Raw genomic sequence first — 20,698 nt, 5'->3', positions numbered from 1 at the left:
CTTGGGGAGCTGCATGCTTCTGCTSTGTGCTTCTTCCGCCTTATACTGAAAAAAGTCAAAACATTTTTGACATGGCAAAACATCATGAGACGTATCAACATATCCATCTTCTACGGAGGGAGCAAATTATGAGTGTACTCCTCAGTGCAAAGGCATTACCGCATCTTAACCCTTCGTTTAAAGTGCAGAGCGCATTCACGAGTGTCAGTAGTAGCCAAACTTAAGGGCATTGAAGCTACTTAGTTTAGGGAAATAACTGGTGTTAAACCTTTCTGACCTCTCTGAGAAAAATCCCTCCTGTTATAGGATGATGTTGTCATATTGCACTTTTCATCAAGGAAGGGTTTAGAAGGAAGGCTTTAAAAAGTGGCAAACATCGTTACAGATATATTTTTATTCTTGTACTCCTAGAAACCAGGGAACGAAGCTGAGACAAAGTACAAATCTCATGTCTGTAGCATCTAGTCTTTCCACTGATTTATTTCATATATTCCAGCTTGGGGAAAAAAAAGAAAAAAACCTTCATAGCAGTCCATCTCTTCTCTGTTTATTTGGTATTTTGTGAGTATGTCATATGGTCAATACACCAAGTAAAAACCAGTTCACTGAATGTGAAAAGTTAAAAGTAACTAGTACTATGCGAAAACATTATAGAAAGACAGACAACAAGAAAAAAGGATTCTGAAATACTTCACTTTCTGAATTATAGGAGAGAGATGTGGCCAAAAATATGGAGAGCATATTTTTTTACAGAATAAGTCTTAGGAGCAAGACTATCCTTAAGAGAAATCTAATATCTGAAAAGAATAAAAGCTAATTAATACTAATGGATAAAGCAGCCAGCATATCAAGAACAGAGGAAGTCTCCTGAAACTGCATTTCAGATTAACATTTGAAAAGACCTGCAATACCTGGGAGGACCTTGCAAAGTAAACCATGTCCATAGCCTGAAAATATTTTCTTCAGAAAAAGAAAATTCCTTTGAAAATTCATTTCTCTATTCCTCAGGCAAATTTAACAACATATGATGGGCTGGTAGATACTGTCAGAATATGCTTTGCTTGTGCCCAACATAGGTCATCATTTATTTTGCCAAAAAAGAAAGAATTACAACACCTGCGGTTTACCTTAAGTTGCTGAGGTTTCTCCAATTAAATCACCTACTGACAGAAGCAGTTTTATTTGGTTTCTTTTTAATTCAGTCAGAAGCTAGAAAGATAACAAGATACTGCCTGCAACAACATAAATCATGCGGTGAGCCATCCATCAGCCATCCAAGGCAAAAATCAAGCATGCAAACAGGGGACTATCAGATCTGGTTATGGAAAACAAGAGCTATTCTTCATCAGGACCGTAACATTCAAATTTTGCACCATTTTAGTGCCTTCTTCAGAATAAGGGAGCATTTGCAAAAACTGGCAGACATTCCTGCCCACAAGAAGCTGAAACAAAATTATTCTTCATAATACTAATTTATAAGCTGCCTATTTTACCGTGAAAACAGAATAAAATAAATAAAACTCAGAACTGCTTTTGCTTACTTCCCTGAAAGCCCAAAGAAGCACAGCCACATTTATGTGTTTTCTTTGTCTCGTTTTAATCCGATTGCATTTTTATATTAAAAAACATAGATCACAGATACAGATCTATGGGATAGGCTTATCTGCTGTTACAGTAAAGGATAAGAGAAAAGCAGTACACGATTAAACATGTAACAAGTGTTGTATCTTAATGAAGCAAGCTCCTGAATATTCAGTGATAATTCACTAATGGATACAGACTGCAGTATGGGGCCTTGGCAATAACGGCATATTAAAAAGGAGAGAGAAAAAAAAAAAAGAACAAAAGCTAGGAAGCTACCAGGGCAGAGATCAAAAGTATTATTATAAGATCACTGCTACTGGGCCGAGCCACCCTGAGGCTAAAAAAATGCTTCTCGCARATTAGCTATACTTGTGAAACGTAGCCAGGGTAAGCACAGAAAAGGACGCCAGATCAAATTTTAGATGGCTTGCTAATATATCCCCGCGTACAGTAATATGTCCTCTATATAACCCCAATTAATTTTGCAATTGCACGAGAAAGCTTCAGACGTCTCCTGCCGGCACGCGCTGAGGACGCAGCACAGCCTCCCTCCCGCAGTCCTCCACGGCCACAGGAGCCTCCGAAATGCGGCACCTTTGCGCCGCGGCGCAGCCTCAGCCGCAGGGCGCAACCAAGCACGGGAAAATCAAACGAATTTGGCCTTATCTTCTACATCTCAGCCTCAGTTCGACCAAAGGATTCTTGAGCATGTTCAGCACTTCTGGGAAAATATATATATTTTTATCATCTTTAGATGACCTCCACAGAAAAAAATTATGAACTGGATTTATGCAGGAAAATTAGGCATGGTAATGCTGAAAGCAGCAGCAATTTGCTTTTTCTGGGTAAATCTTGTTCTCTGGTAGCTAGTGGTTTCTACAATTACATGGGCAGAGGAGTTCTCTGCAGTTGCTCACTTACAACAGCTACACAGGCCTGTTGAGCGTAGTCTCTAATGTTGCTTTGAAGCTCTGTGAAGCAACTTCTCTAGCTGATCTACAGCTCGCTTGATCCACTGCAACACCCGGAGAGTGTCGGAGTCTGCTCTTTGCGCTGTGTCTGTGACCAGTGTGTGTCTTTGCATGTTACAAAGAATTTGATAGTAAAAAATACCCCCGAAACTTTTCAAATTGAGAAATGGAATTGTTGCATCTAAAGAAAAAAAMCCCACCAAAACAAAATAGAAGGTTTTGACCTTGTTTTCCCAAATTCTATTTTGAACAAAGAATTTATTGAAGTAAATCTTAAATCATAAAATAAATGGCTTTCACCTTATCTACATTTCTGGACTCAAAAAAATAACTTGTTAGGACATGTCCAGGAAGCTCAGGCTAAGACATTTTGCAAAGGTTAATTAATCCTCCAGTATCATCCTCACAGCCTCTTTCCCCTTCTTGGTTAATTTGTCAGAAAAGGACAGCACGCACCGTAGTAAGGTCTGACTCATGTTTGTACAAGGAAGGCTTTGGAGATGATGAAGAGATCTGTTTCATTAAGAACAGCGAAAGGGACCTGCCAAATTGAAGGAGACCTCTCAGAAAYGACCCTCCTGCGACCAGAGGGATGAAGATAAGACTGATGGGAACGGAAATGGCACTCTGCATGATCGCAAGAAGAAAGGAGTTGGGAAGGGGAGCTATCTGGCTTGGAGCAGAAAAAACGGTCAGGTGACATAATCTTAGCTCACTGGGTACAGAGAATCTCTAATAAATAACACACTAGGGCCTTTTGCCATCATCAAGGAAAAAGAGCAAAGGGAATCAGTGTGCCCTTGTGATGGGAGAAGCAAATCTCTTTCTTCCAAAAAGCAATTTGCACAGATCTTATTTTTGAAGACCTCTAGGTAGATGAAATGCCCATTTGCCCCACCTGGAGATGCTTTTTCCCTTTCTCCACTGAAAAGCAGTTTCATCAGTCCTGATTTCTATAACAGGTCAGGAACTCTAATGAGCTACAGGGCAGCACCATGTTGCAGCAAGAGAAGGAGGAAATTCCAGAGTGGCTCCTTCCCTTCTACAAAGTGGGACCGTCAAAGAGGAGGCAATTGAAGAGATGCCCAAACTTCCCTATTAAAAAAAAAAAAAAAAAAAAGCTTTCCTTATTTAAAAATATCTTAGGCTAAGATAATAATAGTAATAACTTAGCTACTCTTTTTCAAACAAACACCACGGATGCTTATACCCTGCAGGAAACAAGGATAAGGACTGGGGATACCCTGGCATTTAAAATATGCAAGCAAAGGAGGAAACGCAAGACCACAGATTCTTTTTACTTATAAGCTTATCTTAAGAGAGCTGAATATACTTAAAACCTCAGGAAATCCAACCCCACAGCAGTACTAATAAGGTTCATCCGGAAGCCAGAGCTCGCTCTCATTTGATGAACCCTGATTAGCCCTGTTCCTCGGAGGAAGGATCGGGGGGAACACTTCGTTTAGAGGCAATCCTCGCGTGTCTGAAATCCAGGTACGGCTGTGTTGTGTTCAGAAAAATTCCCAGCGTGTCAAGGACTCAGAAGGCACCTAATTACTAACGAGCCGTTTTTACTGAATTAGCACCTCCTAACCCACATATTGAAAACCGCCGTAACGTGTTGCCGAAGGTCTGTAGCGTGTGATCGAAGGATTCTCGGCTAACTACCCCATCTAGCGTTAAATGGGGAAAGTGCAAGAAAACTATTTTCAACTATATTCTCAGCACACTTTTTCCTTTAAAGGACTAATAAAACACAGTTTCCTCACCTCCACAAGTTGCAAATAACATTTAAAATCATAATATGTCAACTAACTCTTTCTTAAAGCTGCTCTAAATTTAGCAGTTTCCCACATGCTACCATACTGCCATATATCCAAAAAACTTCCTTTAAAACTTCTGTTTGACATTCAAACTTGCCAAAGAGTGATAAGTCTTATCTTCTACACACTATTAAACAGATCAACCTTTAACAGAAGCTTGCAGGTTTGTTTTTTTTTTTTAATTTAAGTATTTACTAGCACTGAGCTGAGTGCATGGGAAGTGCTACAAGACAACAGCAAAGCAAAGTTCATGCTAAATATCTGAAGTTACAAAAGTCAAAATCAGAGTCAAAAGAGGCTATAATTTTCAGCAAAACTATTCTGCTTGTTATTTTCCTCCAAAATGAAGTAATCCAGCTTGTGCACACTAGACTATAGAGATTAGAAAGACAGTAAGATAAGTCCACCATCAGTATCAGAAATCATGTTCACATTCCTAAGTAGTATTTACCATAATCAGAATCTGAGTGTCTCAAACAGATTTTCAGAAGAGCTGAGGACCACATTTCTGATCATTCAGCATAAACAACTTGTGTGAGATCTTTAAAGAAAATTCACTTTATGTTTTGGTATCCAACAAAACCCAACATTTGTGAAGTGCCCGATAACCAGTAGCTCCACAGGGATATTTCTGGACTACATCAAACCACATAATCTGGAATATGAAATTACAGTGAGGCAAGTCTGTACTCAAGCTGTCAGACTGGCATGCGGACGCATGCTGAGATGTTCACTGGAAACTTGGAGCACAGGCAGGCAGCCTACCTGCACAGACAGGGTATAACACTCTTGGCTTCCAGAGATGGCTGGGGGTACTGGCTGGTTATGGGTGCTCAGACTAGCCACACTGGTGGGTAGCTTTCTGACTGCATCTGCTTTGCAGATTTCTTCCCAAAAGAACACAAATGCCTGCAAACAAGCAACTTTTTTCCTCTGCCAAACTCAAGGCTCTTGAGAAAAGTGAGGAGATTGAGACTGATATGTGGCCTGGCTTTGGGACAACAATTTGGTTCTAAAACATCTTTACTGGATTATCTTCACGCTCCACATTTTTCTTTTATGATACTCTTTCCAAAGAAAACATGCTGGGCGAATCATTCCATCAACAGGGCTCTTTGCAGCCAACAAGCACAAATGACTGTCTCAAAAATGCTTCTGGAGATGCACGCTGGTGCTGCAGATTCCTCTGTGAAATTCAGGCAGTGAAATGGAAATTCAGCCAGCAACTTGAACCTGGCTCAGCCAGCGATCCATCATACTGCTTGTGCTGCATGTGCTGGCGGCATTGCTTGTCAGATAGATAGTCCTCCTGACACAGGAGGTGATGTGACCACTCCTCTTGGTAGAAGCTAACCTGTGACTTTGTTTTACACACATTTTCCCTCTGCACCAAATATTCTGACCTGTATTCAGAAAACTGGGGCAGAACAAGGCAACCTTTTCAGTGAGAACAGCTCTCGGTGGAGTTTCCTGACAGCTTTATCCCACTGCAAATGTCAGTGTCTTCTTGCTCCTGAGACTAGAGTTGACAGGCTTCCTCAGAGCGGGATCCCAACAGTTCCACCTCTCATGCAAGACAACAAAATATTTAAATGCCAGGCACACTCATCCAGCAAATCTTTAAAAAGGAGCATTTCGCATTTCCCTAGGAGGCACACTATGGGTTGAGAGGCAGTATGCTTCACAGTTAGCTTTTATTCGGTGCAGCCATGATGTTTACATGGTCCTGCTGAGAAGAAACCAGAATACTGAACAAATCAGAGAATAGGAGGGAAATTCTATAGTTCAAGAATACAACGTATTCTGACTGGGTTTTGGAGAGTTTGGAATGGCATTTATCAAATATGCAGAACTCACGATAACAAAAAGCTTCTGAATAAAGATTTCAGTGAGACCCCAGAAAAAAGAGTGAACCAAAAGCAGGTATTTCAGAACAGGCACGGACAGAGCACCACAGTGTCATGGGCTCTAGCATAAGGTTTACTCAGGCCTCTGGAGCTGATTCTGTAATGAAGGGTAAAAGGCAGGTGAAAGACAGCAAGGGAAAAAAAGCAGGAATGTCAATGCCATCTGAAGAGAGAAATTTTGATTAACTGGCAGCCATGAGACCCTAGAGCCTCTGTGAATCTGAAGTAAAGAAGGGAGAAGTTCAACAACAGAGACAGAAATCTTTGGCCTCAGAAGAGAACTTGTAGGAGAAACTCATTCTCAAGTGAAAATATTGCATAGCTCCTCTTCTCTCTGCACTGCAGAAAACTGCAAGTATTTTCTCCTGTCACAGTAGAGAATTGGACTGGGAGCCATTTAGGGCAACTGCAGAAGTCTGGAGATACCCTTGTTCCTCACCGCACTTCTCAACAAAAAGCTTTTTGCCGTTGTCACTATGTTATCAGCTTGGATCATGCAGCCTTACTTGGAAGTCTCCATCCGTGAAGGAAAATATCATCTGTTTTTGACTTTCATGAATAAAAAGCACCACTATAATCATGATATTCAAAGGAGCCCTAGAGTAGCAGGAATATTTTGCTTCCAGGCAAGAAATTGTTTTGTCTGTGGTTTTCCCCTCAGGTTACACTGAGGCCACATGGAGGCAATCCCTTCCAAATAACTAAGTTGATCTACCTGAGCGTAAGAAGATACATTACTGTTTGTTACTGGAGGCTTCTGCAGCAGGTAGGCGGCCTGGAAAGCTGCCAAAATATTAAAAGACAAACTGCATACAAACTACACAAACTAACAGCAAGAACAGAGGACAGAGATTAATTCACGTGGCTWATCCATGAAGGCTCAATGAACACCAGCTGCATTCACATCAATCTTTAATAATAAACATTTCCTTTTACTTGTTACTACACTGTCATCACTGCACTAGGCAAGCAAAGCACGTTTTGCAACCTTTGAGCACCAGAAGGAGCAAAGCACATCTGCCTTGTGTGTTGCTTAGATAATTGCCTGAACAAATCCATTATCCAGAACATCATCACCTCTACTAATGTTATTCTTCTTTTTTCCTCTTCCCAGGGCTAGCAGAAAATAACAACTAATAGGATAACCATCATGCCCTTCACTCCATCCATGTTGCTTTCATTGGAAAAGTTTTAGAAACATCTTCAAATTATTGCAGTCTCAGTATAGAGCAAATGGAATTTTCGGAAACTGAATTCTTTTTAGTTAATATACAGGTTCACCATGAAGATAAACACTTTTTGCGCAGCCAGCTATACCAGAGGGCACCAGACACACACACACATACACACAAACCTTCTATATTTTTAAATAATTGCCTTAGTTGACATAGTGATGTATCTACATCACTGTAAATCATGACAAAAATCATAGAAAACAGCAAATGCTTGAGTAGTAAAGATTTGAACAGTGGCAAACGAGTTTCCTTTTCATAACACATCTTATGACTTTGCTGTAGCTCTTTGAAGGATGCTAAAGACAGGATTCCATCAAAGGTTACAATTGCAATACTTTTTTCAATTTGTGAACAAAGATAGTCAAGAAGAGAAGAAATATGCCATTCCAAAATCATGGCAATACTGAGGGCCAGAACCTGTGTTACTCTTTTCTAAATGTACAGCAAAAGGGCACATTTGCCAGGATTAACTTTTGCTCAAGCTGTCACATCTCAATACAAAGCTGTGACAGCTAAACTATCATCTATTACACTACAGCAAGCCTTAAAAACCCAACACAGAACAATCATACTGCACCGATGCCTTTCAAAAAACAGCTTGTTTGAACAACAAGTAATTTTTCCAAGGGCTTCATGTTACATGATTTCTCCATTTGAGGACCAAAGCCACAGTGAATATCAATCCTACCTTCAAAGGAGAAATGTGCGACTGTAGGACATATCCATGGACATTCTCTATTTGAGACAAGTTCTTCTCTGACACATGAACGAGCTCGGGGCCTCTCACTTCGTGGGTTAATCGAGGCAAAGTATGATCATGTGGAGCGTCCTCATCTTGATAGCGATATTTCTAGGGAAAAAAGAAAACAAGAGCAAATAAGCTTCAGGAAAACAATACACATGTATGAATGTAAATATGGGATATCAGGTAAGACATTAGATAATGTCTGTAAAACACTAGACAATATAATCCTAGAATTTCCTAATCTGTGCTGGAGAGACCATCTCATTCTGTTTTTAACATTTCATCAAAGAGAAAGCATTAGTGTTATATCACACTGAAAAATAAAATGTTTACCTCCAGATAAATATCTCAGATGACATACTGGTAAGGCTTAATACTGAAAAAAGACGTGTTGGTCTGTTGAGCTGTAGTGTCAGCTTGTGTTTCCCAGATTCGCTTCCTCTGCGCTTTTATAGCCTTTCTCCCCAAAATGTTTGAGTCATTTTCCATTCAGCACAGTGTTGTCTGAGATTTGAGTACTAGAGTATGCACATACAAACTGCCACAGAGCTACTGCCAAATAGATACTTACCGTCCGGTAACAAGTTTTCCCCTTACCCTGCTGCAATTCCTCTAGACTAAAAATTAGGAGATAAGGTATTATAACTCCCCACTCCACAGAGAAGTAACATAAGAAACAGAGGGGGGAAACAACTTATCCGAGGTCCGAAAAGTAGCTCATAACAACAAGGAATATAACTAACCCAAAAAACAGAAATTAAAGGACCAGACCTGTCCTTTAGCCAGAGGATCTGCATTCTTTTTCAGAAGTCTATTTATTTGTATATTTATTTATTTGTTTTAGTTGTCTGATGAAGGGGAAGGCAGAGACCTATAGACATTCTCTTCTCTAGCGTACAGGAACATTGGGTTAAATCAGGGATTAAAGAACCTTTTGAAAACAAGGCATTACATACAAGCTCACATACACACTGCTCTTTTGAGGGAGAAGACTACAGAATGGATCGCATGTGAGAGATGCAAATGCACATTATTTAACATAATGGAGGAGGATGTTCTGACGTTATAGCCGTGAGCATTGCATAAGGAGCAGAACAGAATATAAATTAGCAAGGCGATTCATAAATCTTTGGCACAAAGAGAGGGACACATAGTAATACTGTAAAAGTTTTCAGCTGAAAGCTATWTGCTAAAATATTAATGAGCAAAATCAACGATTAAAGAAGAAAGTTCAGATGTGGAAGTCTTTTACAGTACCGGATGGTCAAATAAGAAAACTATGAAGTCTTAAAGTTCAGAAATGTTCACAAGAACATTATAAAGAATATTTCTCTACTATTCCTGCATTTAATTTCAAATACCAAGCTTAGCTGTGTTATTCCTTTTACTCATCCTTCTAAAGGAAATTTTCCCAGTTTATTCCTACCTTGGTTTCGATATATGAGATTGGTTCAGTTTTTGTCAATTATCTTTAGAATACACATTTGACATGATTTATTCTCTTTTTCCTTTATGGGATATGCCTGCAACCCATCGCATATTCACTTTTCAGATAACATAATTAATGAATCTATAAAATGACTGGCACCAGACAAGTATTATTTGGGCAAGAAGCCATCCATCTAATAGACAGTATTCCAACCGATGTCACATTAAAGACTTGGCCCGCAAATCACTTAAGGCTCAAGCAATCAATTATTTTTTGGATCCAGTGAGTACTCTTTCAAAAAAGATGACTACTTATAGGCACCCTATCTAAAGTGAGCAATTTACTAAGACATGGTTTTGAGAAATAGCAGCAGAATGCCAGAGTCGTTCAATCTCACTGCAAAATGGTAAAGATGAAAATGTGCAGCAACCACCGTCCAAAGAGATGAGAGAGCAGTGCCAGAAGCCATAATGAGCTTTGGCCTGATCATTTAGGCAGCTTTACAGAGCAAGAAGCAGTGTAGGGTGGCATTAAAGACAGACCATCTCTTTATGTCCATTGGTAAGTCCTTTCCCCCATCACAGCACTGCAATGTAGCCTTTGCACAAATGAGAGGCAAGGCTCAGAGTAAATTGGCTTACCCTGAGCCCTATGATGCTGCAAAGCCCAACACTTCTGTGGCTCACCATTGTAGACTTTCCCATGGAAGCCTATGTTTTATAAYTAAAATGGATAACCTGATAATTGCACATTCCCATGAAAAATTAGATAATATACATGAACAAGAGAGTTTGGAGAGCAGTTTTCCCCTGTTCCATTTCCCTTTGCCTCCCTCCCACCCCAAGCCCAGCATTCTCATTCTTCACCAAGTACGAGCCTAGAGCAATTCTGGGTCAGTCCTGTTTTGTGCCTGCCTCATGCCTCATGTGTTCTTAGCACCAAATTCATTGATTTTCCTACATCTCTCCTCCCACAGCATCTCCTGACTGAAATGCTTTCAGCTGTTCACTCTAAGCCAAAGCAGCTTGACACAGCAAAAAGCCAGGGATAAGGAAAGTTTCAGAGAATGGAAGGCAGAAAATGCCAAACCAAAACTGAGACTCCTGCAAGAATGCCTCGTTCATCTCCATCACTCTGTCCTGATGGGACTCTGCAAATATCCTTAAAATTACCCGGTTCCCCAGAAACCAGCATTTTCTCTAAGGGTTAATTCAAATTTCTGGAAGTAAAAGCGTGATTGCACRGAAATGCTACTCTTCATTTGACAAAAGAACAGGTGGATGTCTTATGATAATTAAATTACAAATCAGTGCCTGCTGCTGACAGGGTATTGTACGCTGCCAGCTAGCATCAGATATTTAAAATCCTCTGTAATTACCTATAATGGGGGAGTGGAGTGTGCTGCTGTGAATTTTTAATATGTACGTGCTTTTTTATAACAGTTCATTCTCTCTACAATGTGAGATTATTACAGCACCACTGCTCCTCACAACATACTGTCTAATGGAGAACTTTTAAGGCTGAGTTTGCCAAAGAGCTGTCAGCTAAACAGGGCTGAAGATATGAATCCAGCAGAGGGTAATGGTCAAAAACCTTAAATGTGAACAAAGCCAGCTCTCAAGCAAAAAAAAAAAGAAGAAAAGGAGGAAGACATCTGCTCAGTTACAAGTTACAATAGCCAAGCGACAGCATCTGCATGGAAATACCTCAGTTCTTACAACTTACCTTTGACAGATTCTCAGTGAATGGAGATGACTGGGAATTTGTAATTCTTTTTTGGACCAAAAAAAACTGGCTTTTGCAAAAGTCCTCGGTATTTTCTGCAGTTGCCATCATTTTGCTATGCATAAAATGCAAACAGAACATTTTGTTTTAGGTCAGCTCAAACTGATCTGTGTTCTAAGCTGCTGAATGTAGTTCTACTGGGGTTGTCCTTCAAGGGCGTATGTCCCTGTTCTTCTCTACATTGCGCTTTCATTAGACCACACTTCAAAATGTCACACATTACTTTTGCTTGCAAGGGGAAGGTGGCAAAAGGAGGGAGTAGAGTGTATAAGAGGAGTCACGTGGCTCTACAATATCCTGTGAAATGTCAGTAGGCAGAGAATCCTGGTCCAGAGAGGATCTCAAATGAGTCCAAGAAGAAGGCACCTTGATATGTGCAGGAGACACAGAATAATGAATCAAGCCAAAAATGTGATTTTTTTTTTCAGTCAGCTGAAGTTATATTATAGACGCAGCTGACGGAGTAGGGAACAAAGGTATCACAGCATACTAAGAGATGGTAATTTATTCACCCATGAACAGATCCTGCCCCCAATCCTGTAGTACTCTCTTCGGTCAGCATAATACGTTATGGCAAAGGAAACTATAGCTATGCTACTCATTTTAACTCTTAGGTATCATCATTTCAAGTCTTGAATGCTATTCCAATATTACAGTCCTCCTCAGGAGGGGTCAGACTTCTGCACCTTCGAAGCTGCAGGTCTTCATATAACCCACAGAACTTAGAGACCACAGGGAAAGGAATTTCTGCAGAAACTATCCTGCACAAGACAACAACTCCTGATGGATCCTGTTGTCCCATTGCAGTCTGGGGCTGGGGCACAGATGTGATTGGGTCTCAGAGCTACCTGCTCCTTACCCTTTGCTCACTTGCCTTTTCCCTCAACCCAGGATTGGGCTGCAACTCCCACTCGGAGTAGCCCTACTGCTAGTCATCTTCTGTAACCTCGACATGGGAGCTGCCTTTGAACAAGTCAAGGGTCAGCTCCCTTCTGCATGATAATAGGTCCAGAATTGAATACACTGGATTTGTTCACGGTTATAGCTACAGGCAAAAGCTAAAAACATTGATGTTGGTCCCTCTACACAAAAGTTGAATCTGTGAAGTCCCATTGCAATTTAAAAAATGTTAGCACCACATTGTCTTACTTTTGTGTTTTCAGCGGTCTCCAATATGTTGAATTTTACTGGCATTGCTCTCAAAGGCAGCACATTTCAATGTCATACAGATGAGTATCTTGAGAAAACAAACTTTACAATTTGCACACACAAGTCCTTGGGCAGTCATCCAATCATGAGTAGAAATAATGTTACTCATCCAACTGATTGCAAATGAGCAACACAGCTTGAATTCTGAATATTTGCAATCAATCTATAGAGTCAAAAGAGAAAAAATACTCTTCTCATTATATAAAATGGAAGAAATCACAATCTGCTTGCCAAGACCGTGGAAGCAGATTAAGAAGCTTAAATCATTGAATAATTATACTTATTGTGAATGACTTGCTCTTTTGCTTATCAAGTAGTTTTCTAACAAGCTTGTCACTGTATCACAGCAATACCTTTCATCCAAGAAGCCCAAAGAGCTTTACAAGTGGCAGTCAAGTCTTTTCCTGTCGAAAAAAAGTAGGTACATCATTTAAAGGTGGATAAAATTAGGCACAGAAATGTAACAACGCTCAAGATCACAAATGGAATTGATTAATTAAGAGGTAATAGAACTCAGGAGATTTTTCCAGTCTGGTCTTCTAAGTCCAAGACCTAATGCAACTACAGTGATGATTTAAAAAAAATAATAAATAGTTATATGCTGCTCTACTGCCATTGTAATCTTCTTTTATTTTTTTCTTTTTTTCTCACAAAGGTCCCAGGAGACAGTAAACTGTCTAAGGTTAGGGTTTAGGCTTTTATCTATGTCAGTGTAATAGCTAGCAGTACTTCATGTAATTTCTATGGTGTTTCTCTAAGAAAGAAATAGTGATTTTGTGGAGGACAAGAGGTTTCCTGTAAGAACCAAATTATTTTACAGAAGGGGTCCTATTAGCACTGAATAGTGAGAACTTGCACAGCTTTTCCATTCAGTACAACAAGAAGTTCCTGGGGAAAAACAAACAAACAAAAAACAAATATATGATTTCTTCCCTCAGTTCATTAAAATAAGCAGGTATTTGCCCAATGTAGGGAATATATGCTCTTTTTTTTTTCAGTGCAACTACTATGCAGTGGAACAAATATGTTTTACAGTAAGTTCCTCATCCATTTCTTGAAACTCTGAATCATTTTGTCATCCTGAAGAAGAAAGGCTGGATATCAGTCAAAGTACTTCTTCCTTACATTAGGTGGACGTAGTTGCACCTTTAGCTCACAAGATGGCACAATAACCATCGAATTAAAGCCTATTCTTGCATCCAGCTATGAAGTGTTGCAGGAAAAAAACAAGCTATGAAATGTCATAAAACTTCAGATGATTTTTGTTCTGAACTGGCCTGGTACAACATTAAAAAGAGGCTGCAGTCTTTTATAATAAGTACACTTAAACAGGTTATGATCCTACACAAAGCTGGCAGCTAAAGAAAATGTAACAATTCATATAAGCATCAAATATTACAAGCGAGTAGGAATCTATTGATTTTTCCAGGGTTTAGCATGAACAAAACTGCTATGTATTGACAAGACTGAGACTAGCCCAGAATGCTGCATTCCTCAAGGAATTCTAAGTCCTAATTAAAACCGCCTGCATGCAAATGTGTACCAGGAGATATTCAGCTCCATATGCTACATCACATTTTGGACCTGTTAACAGCATCGGTTTAGCCCTCTGGAGGTTGCTACTTGCTATCCAATAATTTAAAATAGATTTTTTAACTTGAAGCATCAGTATAAAAAAAGACACTCTGAGAGGGTGGCTTTGCTAGTATTAAATGGTGACTACAAACTATAAAACCCCGTAACTGCTCAAAAAATTAGTCCATCTAATACTGTTTATCTAAGTGGAGCAAAGGAGAGATGTGGGAGAAACCATGCAATTTATCAGCATCAGGCTGTAGTTGTCTTTCCCTCCTTTCTTCCTGCAGTAACTTCACCTGCATACCCCTTTCCACAGTTTTCAACTCTTGCCCTCAAAATAATTTTTTGGTGATACTTCCATGTTTCCACAATCACTAGAGCAATTTTCACGCCTCATTATCTCCCTGCTTCATGTTCCTTTCCCCTATAGCTCCCCACGCAGCCCTATATGTCTCGTGTCTCCCATTCCCTGATCCCTCTGTCTCTCTCTTCCACTGCAATACACCAGCTTCCATGCACCGGGCTTCACAAATTCTCCTTTTTCCATCCCATAGCATCACCTAAAACACCGCTTCTGGTCCARGGTGACTGTACAGGTTACTTCTGAGCATTTAGAGAGATGGAGCTGGCAAATGCTAGCAGTCACTGTGCCTCAGTTCCCCTCCCAGGGCCTGTGGTGTGAATGCAGCACTGCAAAGCAAGCGCCCTGGTTTTATAGCAGAAGATCACCAAGTAATTCTGCAATGTAATAAGTAAATAATATACAACATTTGCCCCAAAACAATGATACTGAGAAACAAGCAAAACCAGAGAACTTGCCCCTCATTTGTTCTTTGTACCAAAAATACGGATTTTAATTTAGCCCAGCTTTGTCCAGCACGTGACATAACACGTTGTGTTTTGAAACTGAAACCCTCTCCCCAGCCATCACTGGTGGATTCCCTACTTAGCTGAATTTATGCAAAACTTAAGAGGATGCTTCTTCCTAGTGCCTACTGCTAGTGACCTTCTCAGAATTATCCAACTGTAGCAAAGAAAAAAATGCAAGTGATTAGTTTTACTTACTTTTGCATGTATGTATGTATTTATTTAAAGCAATTGGCTATAGCTATGTGTTTTAATTATATTATTTCCCAGCTCCCTTTTCAGCATCTTTCAATAGGTTATATAGTACCTACTGAGTTATTCTAGAGGGACTGTACTCAAACTCTGTAGTCGTGGTGGGCCTTTTGGTCACTGACCAATTTCACAGTGCTAATTTGGGACGCTGTCTGGCTATATTAGGTCCTGCTGGTGGTCACTGTGGAGTTACCCTAAACTGAAGGGGAGCTGTGGGTCTGTGCTAACCATGCTTTCCCGAAAGCTCCCACTGAAGGGGTCCCTAGGGAGGCTTCTCCCGCGATGCACAGGAGTTCACTTCATGCCCATGTGCCCATTGCATGTAACTCATGTACCCTCTAGGCAGAGCATTTTTTCAAGATAGTAGCGCCAGTGTAGGTAGTTCTCCATCTCCTCCTGCATCCATCTCCCCTGTGCCGCCCTTTTTTCCATCCTTCTCCCTTATTGTGCTCACAGTGAGGCTATAAGTTAGACTGGATCGCTGTGATCAAGATTAGGTCTTTTAGAAGTTTGTTTGAATCTGGATTATACACTCTTGGAGGTCACTGTCCCCAGAATAGTGGAGGAGGCAACACAGTAGCAGGAATGAGCAGCCAAGGGGGAGCAGAGAAATTTCTTGAGCCAGCATTCCTACTACGGAAAAGACATGTGAAAATAATGGCCCTGAATCCTCTTCCATCCTCTCTTGCACACATACATAATTCAATACAGGGAGCTTTACATGCCAAYGCAAAGATAAGCCAAGGGATATAAACTATGTACTGGCAAATCCAAGGAACACTGACTTGACATTTCCCAAGGATAGAGCAGGAGTACAAAGATCATTACACCCAGGATTGGAGCAAATGGGGTGAAGGCCAAAGCTCAGGTGGTAAAAATAGAAAAGTGCAGGCAGTGGGGAACTAGGGCAGATTAGTCTAAAACCCTTAAAATATTCTGTTTTCCCAAACTTGGAACTGAAACCAGGATTCCAGTGTCTGTACTACTGTGGTGTGTTCAAAAATACCTGTGAAATCCGTAGGGAAAGCATTTGACTCATGTACCTTCAGAGTTGATTTGCATACTAGTAACTGCTCCCAGCAATTACTGGTCAAGTGACAGAGGTCTGGTCTGCAGCTCTGAAGATGCTGGCCCTGCCCCATGATAGGCTGCGTAGAGTTTCCAGGCAAGGTCGTGGAGAGACATTTTAAAATTTGACCACTTCTCTGTTCACATATTCCTACCTCCCAGACTTCTTGAGTGCAGATGTCCCAACTTCCTAGCCATTGCTTTTTACACAGTCCTGTGTCTAAATGGATAATCYAGGAGGAAAACTAAGACTCTGCTTTTGTTAAATTAAGACTCAATTAATATGTTAAAAGAAAGATAAATTTGCAGAGTTAAGTACTCACCGGTCAAGAAAATATTATTTCCTCATGAACTCTATCACAGAAACACAAAAGAGTGGGGGTTGGTGGACACCTATGGAAATCATCTGGTCCAACCACCGTACTCAAGCAGGGTCACCTAGAGCAGGTTGCCCATGACCATGTGCAGTCGGGTTTTTAATATCTCCAGGGACGAAGAGTCCACAAGCTCTCTGGACAACCTGTTCCAATGTTCAATCACTCTCTCAGTGAAAAAATGTTTTCTTCTATTCAAGTGGAATTTCCTGTGTTTCAGTTTGTGCCTGTTGCCTCTTGTCCTGTCACTGGGCACCACTGAAAAGAGTCTGGCCCCATCCTCTCTACACCCTCCCTGCAGATACTTATACACGTTGATAAGATTCCCCCTGACCTTTTTCTCCGGGCTGAACAGCTCCAGCTCTCTCAGCCTCTCCTCATATGAGAGATGTGCCAGTCCCTTAATCATTTTTGTGTCCCTCTTATTTGCTATGCAGGCAGGACAGTTCCTTGGGAATTATTTGTGTATTGAAGAACACAGAACTGTGTCCTCTGCGGGATTCCAGTACCGTTTCTTACAGATATTGGAGAATTCTGCCCAAAGGCTACGGGAGGAAAAAAAAAAAAAGCTCTCAGGCTAAGAGAGTTGAATGCTATGTTGGATAGCTGTTTCTGTACTAGCTTTTGCCATAGAAATCTCACGTGGTGCTAGGCAGTCCACATAAACCAAACTTTCCACAGGAGTGGAAATGAGATATTCCTCACTTTGAAAGGCTCAGGCAGACGTAGACAGCCAGTTTTTGCAGAAGTGCTGAGCATCAGCAGCTTCAGATGAAATCACGGGGAGCTGGACTTTGCAAAGAAAAAAAAAGCCATGTAATCCTCTGTGCTCCAAGAAGTCAATCTAAGGTGAAATTGATATCAGCTGGCATTAGCCACCTTAAACTTCCAGCATAAGCTGGTCAACCAGGATCCCTCACTAATCAGTGGAACACCACAATATTTATTTATTTATTTATTTATTTATTTATCAAAGAACTGCTCACTGAAGACAGTTTTTTCTCTCCCCCCTTTTTTTTAACTTAGACCAAAAATAGTTTAGGATTGAGGCAGGCTGAATGAGATGAATTTCATTCTTGATGTTGCAAGCTGGACACATTTGATCTTAATGGTTTGGTCTAATGAGTAAAAGTCCTAATCACACGGGGATATTGTGAAAATAAATTCATCAATGATTATGAGATACTTGGATACTGTTGTCAATATAACAGGAAAATCAATGAGAAAATAATACTGTAACCTGAACACAGATTGACCTGCACGCATTAAATAATGTGTGGAGCCATATGTTGAATGTGAAATGCTGTATAAACTACCCATCCACATCACTGAATGAAGCAAAGAGCCTCTGAAAACAAAAATAGCCATGTAATTTAAAATGTATTTGAGTGATATTATAGTATTACCTTACAAAATATGGCCACAAAGGGACTGAAATAAAATTGCTTAGACCATCTTAATTCTTGCATTTCCTAAATTTGTGCTTGACTTTCTAACCTCAGCATCCTTTAACTGTTCTTTGAATGCAATGTATACACACATAAAAAAACTCATAAGCTTTAATGGTATTCCTGCTTCTTATACTGTGAGGTAGGTAGAGAGAGAAAAAATGAATTTTTCACTGTTTGTGGAAAACTGGCTCTTCGTAAATACAAATACAAATGTTCTATGTGCATAAACTTGAAAAATAATCTCCCTGTTGTCGCTCTGATGAACGCAGACCATTACCTGAGAAGATAACATTCTTTTTGTACTGAACCAATCTTTGACTGTGCTGGAAAACCTATTACAGGTCTCAAATATGTACATTTCCTATATTTTTATCTATCCCCTCTCTTAAAGGCTATGAATTTTTAATGACAAAAAGAAGAATTTAATACATTTTAACTAGGTGTTCAATAGGCTAGGAAAGCACATTTATGTCAGGTGAATTTGCATGTGCTTGACACCCATAAGAGTCAACATCAACATTTCTGAGGCAAAGCACTTACTGAAAAGGCAGCTTTGGTCCTTTGGGTCTTAATCTTTCCACAGCATTTTGGTACAGCATAATTGTGACAAAGTAATCTGCATCTTCAGATACTTTAATGAAGTCTGGTTATGGCACAAGCAGAGTGACCATAAGAATAACAAGAATACAAAGAAACATGAAGCCAGTGTAGAAGCAAGAGACTGACTGCTTTACTGAGGCTATTACCAAAAGGAGTATTTCCATTTTTCCACCTTCCCACGACCTGCCTGGTTCCTGGATGTGAACTCTAAGGACTTTAGAGTCCCAGGGGAATTTGGTTCAGCTCAATAATCTGATGGCAACAWATCCTGGGCCAGGAGCTGGACAGGAAGTGAGTATCCCAGTAAGCAGCAACTTGTGGTACACTGAATTTTGTATAATGGGAAGATCTTCTAGCTTAAGTCCTCTGAGCCTGTGAAGGAAATGAATGCAAGTCCACCACTCCTCGGGCCATACTTCACCTACAATGAAATGGAAGGAGCAGCATATCACCATCTCCACTAATTCGATTTAAAAGTAAACTAATAATGGTACTTCAGCTGCATTTTCTGAAGGACCAAGCAAATCTTCCAGCACAATTTTCCTCAGTTTCTCAAGTTCCATAGTGCTTAGACCAGACCTGGGCACTGAACTGATCATGGTTGGTAGAACTACGGACACCAAGCAAAATTGCAGGACAAAAAGGGATATATGCATGGATTTCAGGCACCTATGGAGTAGACTGTCCATGAATGTTAAAGTCTACCTATCTTCTGTTTGAACAGCTAATCACTTCTCGCGTTTGAACTTAAATGAGAAAATCAGTTAGTAATTCCTGGATGAAGACAATGATTCTCTGTTGGGGCTGTTGGTATTTTGGGGGTCTCATTCCATATTCTTGTTGGAAGAATAAGGTGCATTTTTTATTTTTAAGCAATCTGGAACATTCATGTTTTAAACAAGCCAACTGAGCTGTCAGTCTCTGACAACATAAACTAGAGTTCATGTCTAAATAATCTGGCACTTGTTTTACGTCATGTTATAGTATATTTCTGGCAGGATTAGCAATGTTTGAAAAGTCCTTTACAGCTGAAAAATGCTGTAAAAATTCTAATTTCTGTCACATGGCACAGAACATGCTTGTGGGCACCAGGCAATGATTAAGATTGAAATTTACTACCAGTCCACAAGATTTTTTTGAAAATTAGTATTCTACATGTCTTAACTGCTATGTGACATGATGAAAAGCTCCTCTTACAAGCACAAAGGAGCCCAGAGAGACAATGGCAGGTGGAGGAACACAAATACTACGCTGCCCCAGCTACCCCCAGGCCCATCACAGGAGAGCCATCAGATCAGCCCACCAAGAGCTCATCTCCACAAGCACAGAGGAGCACAGAAGCGCAGTGGCAGGCAAGAGAGCCCAAATTACCGACTCAGAGGAAGGGACACTCTGTGCCGGCTCCTCCCAGGCCTGTCCCAGGAGACCATCTCCAAGGGCGAGACCACAGGGGCAGCTGGCTACTGGAGGGACCAGGGCAGTCACAGCCAACTGCAAGGCAGACCGTGGGGTCTGGGCGTTGACTGAGACCCGTGTGTGTGTGTGTGTGTGTGTGTGTGTGTGTGTGTCCAGGGACGAGGCACCTGGTAGAGCAAGGATCCAGGATCAGCTACTGGATGGACTGCATGTCCAAGGCCAGCTACTGGACAGATCCACTGTGTGTGTGTGTGTGTGCGTGTGTGTGTGTGCGCGCACGTGTGAGTAAAGGGGTCTGTACCCGCAGTAGGAGCGCGACTGTGGGCCTTGGGGGCTCATATGTCCAGGTGCCACCACCTGGGAGACTGGGGGTCCAGGGACAGCTATTGGGTGGACCGAGTGTT

The 20,698-nt window shown here is 40.7% G+C and overlaps 1 protein-coding gene across 1 annotated transcript in view; it reads right to left on the bottom strand.

Annotated features, from left to right (window-relative positions):
- DLG2 (discs large MAGUK scaffold protein 2) overlaps window positions 1-20,698 on the bottom strand; it is a 646,550-nt gene that overhangs the window by 542,119 nt on the left and 83,733 nt on the right. Inside the window, exon 2 of the mRNA XM_026069322.1 lies at window positions 8,209-8,370. Coding sequence (XP_025925107.1) covers window positions 8,209-8,370 — 162 coding nt within the window. The remainder of the gene's footprint in view (window positions 1-8,208; window positions 8,371-20,698) is intronic.

Source organism: Apteryx rowi, unplaced genomic scaffold, assembly GCF_003343035.1.
Source record: "Apteryx rowi isolate R43461 unplaced genomic scaffold, aptRow1 scaffold_291, whole genome shotgun sequence".
In the NCBI taxonomy this organism is placed as follows: Eukaryota; Metazoa; Chordata; class Aves; order Apterygiformes; family Apterygidae; genus Apteryx; species Apteryx rowi.
This window is presented reverse-complemented; position numbering and strand designations above follow the sequence as displayed.